The sequence below is a fragment of the Babylonia areolata genome, chromosome 9 (genome assembly GCF_041734735.1).
Source record: "Babylonia areolata isolate BAREFJ2019XMU chromosome 9, ASM4173473v1, whole genome shotgun sequence".
Taxonomy (NCBI): domain Eukaryota; kingdom Metazoa; phylum Mollusca; class Gastropoda; order Neogastropoda; family Buccinidae; genus Babylonia; species Babylonia areolata.
The window spans coordinates 8,787,965-8,792,309 of record NC_134884.1 but is presented as its reverse complement, the minus strand read 5'-3'; the positions used below and the strand labels follow the sequence as shown (position 1 = coordinate 8,792,309).

General features: G+C 47.9%; 1 protein-coding gene across 1 annotated transcript in view; it reads left to right on the top strand.

The window, feature by feature from the left end:
• LOC143285945 (protocadherin-9-like) overlaps positions 1-2,119 on the top strand; it is a 20,616-nt gene extending 18,497 nt beyond the window's left edge. The window contains exons 4-6 of the mRNA XM_076593395.1: positions 1-473; positions 639-758; positions 2,063-2,119. The exon at positions 1-473 is cut by the window's left edge and continues 1,057 nt beyond it. Coding sequence (XP_076449510.1) covers positions 1-473; positions 639-758; positions 2,063-2,119 — 650 coding nt within the window. The remainder of the gene's footprint in view (positions 474-638; positions 759-2,062) is intronic.
• The last annotated feature ends 2,226 nt before the right edge of the window (positions 2,120-4,345 follow it).

Below are 4,345 nucleotides of genomic sequence, written 5' to 3'. Positions count from 1 at the left end.
TCCTGGCCAAGGTCAAGGACGCCGACGAAGGGTTAAACGCCCAGGTGGACTTCAGCTTCGCCTCGGACAACTACGGGACGTTCCTCATCAACAAGAGCTCCGGGGCCGTGTCCACAGTGAGGAACCTGCACCCTGTGGACTCCGGCACGTACCGCCTGGTTCTCCTGGCCAGGGACCGAGGTCTGCACGGAGCCAGGTCCGCCATCGCCACTCTCTCCGTGGTGGTGGTGGCAGAGAACGTCACCCTCCTGGACTCTGGCCACGTCGACGAGGACCACATCATCATCGTCGTCGTCCTCGTCTGCCTCACCATCCTCACCGCCGCTTGCGTGATCGCCATCCTGCTGCGCTTACGTCACACGGACCGGCGAGACCGACGTCACCACCACCACGGGCTCCCCCCGGAGTCCAAGGTCTCCTACCACCTGAGGGAGGTGAAAGGCTCCGGATCCAACCTCAGCGCCTACAGCGGAGTGGGCGGCGGGGGAGGGGGAGGAGGAGGAGGAGGAGTAGGAGGAGGTGGAGGAAGCCTCGGGAGAGGAGGGGGAGGAGGAGGAGACGGAGGGGGGAGCGTGGTGGGTGGGGGAGGTGGCTCCGGGAAGGAGAAGGGCTCGTGGGGAGGATACGATGCGGTCAAGGGGCACGGCGTGGAGGAGACCGGGAGGCCGGAGCTGTGCCGGGAGTCCGAGGACGACCTGATCCTCTTCAAGATGCAGCTGGCTGAGCAGTACCAGGAGAAGGACCTCTACTCCTCCAAGGTCAGTGACCAGGAGAATGAGGGAGAGAGAGAGAGAGAGAGAGAGAGAGAGAGAGAGAGTGGGGGGGGGGGGGGGGGGAGACAGAGAGGTGGAGAGAGAGAATTGCGTTGCGATTAGTTGCGTTGTGTTGTGTTATGTTTAGCTGTATTATGTTGTGTTGTGTTGAGAAAGAGGGAGAGAGAGTGAGAGAGAGAGAGAGAGAGGGTGAGACAGAGAGAGAGGTGGAGAGAGAGAATTGTGTTGCGTTTAGTTGCGTTGTATCGTTTTGTGTTTAGCTGTATTATTTTTGTATTATTTTGTGTTGTGTTGCGTTTAGTTGCGTTGTATCGTGTTGTGTTAAGCTGTATCATTTTGTGTTGTGTTGAGAGAGAGAGAGAGAGAGAGAGAGAGAGAGAGAGAGAGAGAGAGGGGTAGGGAGAGGGAGAGAAAGACGCACGCGAGAACTACGTTGCGTTTAGTTGCGTTGTGTGTGTGTGTGTGTGTGTGTGTGTGTGTGTGTGTGTGTGTGTGTGTGTGTGTGTGTGTGTGTGTGTGTGTGTGTGTGTGTGTGAGAGAGAGAGAGAGAGAGAGACTCGCGTATACTCAGATAAATTATTCGTAAAGGTCATCACCCCATATGAACAAGGAGCAATAACAACATTGTATAATGTCACCAGAAGTATTATAGTTAATTAAGGCGTAACCATCGATTGACGCGAGTGAGGGAAGAGAGAGAGAGAGAGAGAGAGAGAGAGAGAGAGAGAGAGAGAGAGAGATTCATCTCCTGTCTGCAAACTAAATTCCTAAATGTCAGACAGATGGCTTCACTTTTCCACCTATCGATATTGCTGCTGCACCACATTCAGAAACGTCCGGGTACCATACGCTGATTGGTATATATATATATATATTTTTTTTTCTTTAATTTGTGTATTTCTGTCTGTCTCTCTTCCTTCCTTCATTTTCTTTCTTTCTTTCTTTCTTTCTACGTAAACAACGCGTACTTTCTGTGTCTCCCTACTTTTCCACCCAAACTATTAAGTGTTTTTATTTATTTATTTATTTATTTATTTATTTATTTATATTTTTTTTTTTGTTGTAAGTTTAATTTTCTGTCTTAAAAGCGAATAGGAATTATGTGGTGGTTGTTCTTCTTTTTTTTCTTTCTTTTTTTTCTTGTTCATTTTGCTTGCTTCTTTCTTTCTTCCTTGCTGTGGTTACGTTTGTAACAGTTATAGATCAGTTTCAGGTTTCACAAAGGTGTCAAAGCGTGCAGACACATCCATATACGCTAACAGATTACGACATATTCAGTCAAATGACAGGAGGGAAGATCTGTGTCTCAGTTCAACGCTCGCACGCAGAGTACCCCCATCCCTTGAGGGGAACCAGAGACTCTTTACGGCGCCATTAATCTTAACCCCTTGACAGCCGAGTCTTGGTGAAATGAGGTCAAACTGACACGAATTGGTCTAATTAGTACAATTGGTGTTGCTGTTAGAGGTGTGGTGTAATTTTTTTTTTTTTTTCTGAATCAAGTTGATGATGTTTCAACAAGAAAAAGGAGGAGGAGAAGAAGAGAAGAAGAAGAAGAAGAAGAGAAGAGAAGAAGGAGGAGGAGGAGGATAAGGAGGGGGAGGAGGAGGAGAAGAAGAAGAACAAGAACAAGAAGAACAAAAACAAGAACAAGAAGCACAAGAACAAGAAGAAGAAGAAGAACAAGAGCAAGAACAAGAACAAGAACAAGAAGAAGGAGGAGGAGGATGGAAAAAAAAAAAAAAACCGAAACAAATAACAGAGACTGATAACCTGATCTTTAAGGTTCCGTTTTATCTCAGTGAGACGACAGCTCATCACTGACAGGCATGGTCGTCAACAGCAATCAAAGGGTTAAAGAGATGAACGAGCCTTCTTTCTTGTTTTCATACCCCACCACTAGTGTTCGGTCTGGAGTGTGTTCATCGAGACAGGGGAACACATGTTTTGTTTTGTTTTGTTTTGTCTAGGGTTTTCAGCCTTCTATCTGTTTTTGTTCTTGTCTTTGTTCAGCTGTACGTGTTGTCCTTGGACCTTCACCCTGAATCATTGTCATCGCCATCATTATCATTATCGTCATCGTCGTCGACGTGGTCCTCCTCCTCCTCCTCCTCCTCAACATTATCATCACCACTATCGTCATCATCATTTTATGATCTCAGTCTCTTATTTCCGGTGGATGGGTTGGGGGGGGGGGGGGGGGGGGGGTGAAACAACTGCCAAATTCCTCTATTGTGGTCCGTCTAGTCTCTTACGGCCATCGGAGCTGTGAACTCGAACCCACTGTGTCCTCCAGCACAGGTAGGCGGGGCCCAGTCCTCTCCTCTTCCGTTGTTTTAATCTTCTCCAACTGGTCAGGTACCTATTCACGCCCGGGTGGAGTGGAGGGGGGAGGGGGGGAGGGGAATCAATTTGTGTCTCTGTCTGTCTGTCTGTCTCTGACTCTGTCTGTCTGTCTGTCCGTCTGTCCCACCCCCTCCCTCTCTCTCATAACCTTTCCTCGCCTGGATGAAAGGCTTTATTACTTTGTTTTGGTTCTTGTTTCTATTTGCATCCTTATTTGTAGAATTGTAAGGACCAGCTGGGCTGGGGGATCAGACGCCAGCTTAACATTGTTAATCCTGGTAAAATGAAGATTTCTTCTTCTTCTTCTTCTTCTTCTTCTTCTTCTTCTTCTTCTTCTTCTTCTTCTTCTTCTTCTTCTTCTTCTTCTCCTCCTTCTCCTCCTTCTCCTTCTCCTCCTCCCCCTCCTCCATCGTCGTCGTCGTCGTCGTCGTTGTCATCATCATCATCATCATCATCTTCTTCTTCTTCTTCTTCTTCTTCTTCTTCTTCTTCTTCTTCTTCTTCTTCTTCTTCTTCTCCTCCTCCTCCTCCTCCTCCTTCATCATCATCATCATCATCATCATCATCATCATCATCATCATCATCATCTTCTTCTTCTTCTTCTTCTTCTTCTTCTGCACGCGTGTACACGAGCAGGTTTAGTGTCTGCCATAGGATCTCCAGTATGCCCGCTTCTAGTGGTGTCGTGGCACGCTTTAACCCCCAGTCAACGGACAGCATTACCTTCCCTATCGCGATAGAATTGGTCCGTGGGTCCTTTTGGCTCCCAGGGGCATCAGTGGTGGTGGTATCGCCGGGTCATCAACACCATATGGATCACTGTCAACATCGGGGGACAGGGATCTTTGTCTGCCTGTCTGCTTCCCCACCGCCACCTCCCTTTTGTCTGTCTGTCTGTCTGTCTGTCTATGTGCCAGACTCTCTGTCTGTGTGTCTGTCAGTCAGTGCCTCTCTTGGTCTCTGTACCTGTCTGCTCCCTGCCTCTGTGTCTGTTCATGTCTGTCTGTCTATGCAAATGTCTCCTTCTCTCTTTGTCTGCATATCCCTGTTCCTGTTTCTTTCCCTCCCCTTTTGCCTCATTCTCTGTCTCTCTCTCTCTCCCTCCATCTCTGTCTCTGTCTCTTTCTGTCTGTTTGTCTATCTGTCTGTCTGTCTCTCTCACTAACTCACTCACTCACTCACTCACTTCATCTATCGATCTATCTATTTATCTATCTATCTATCTA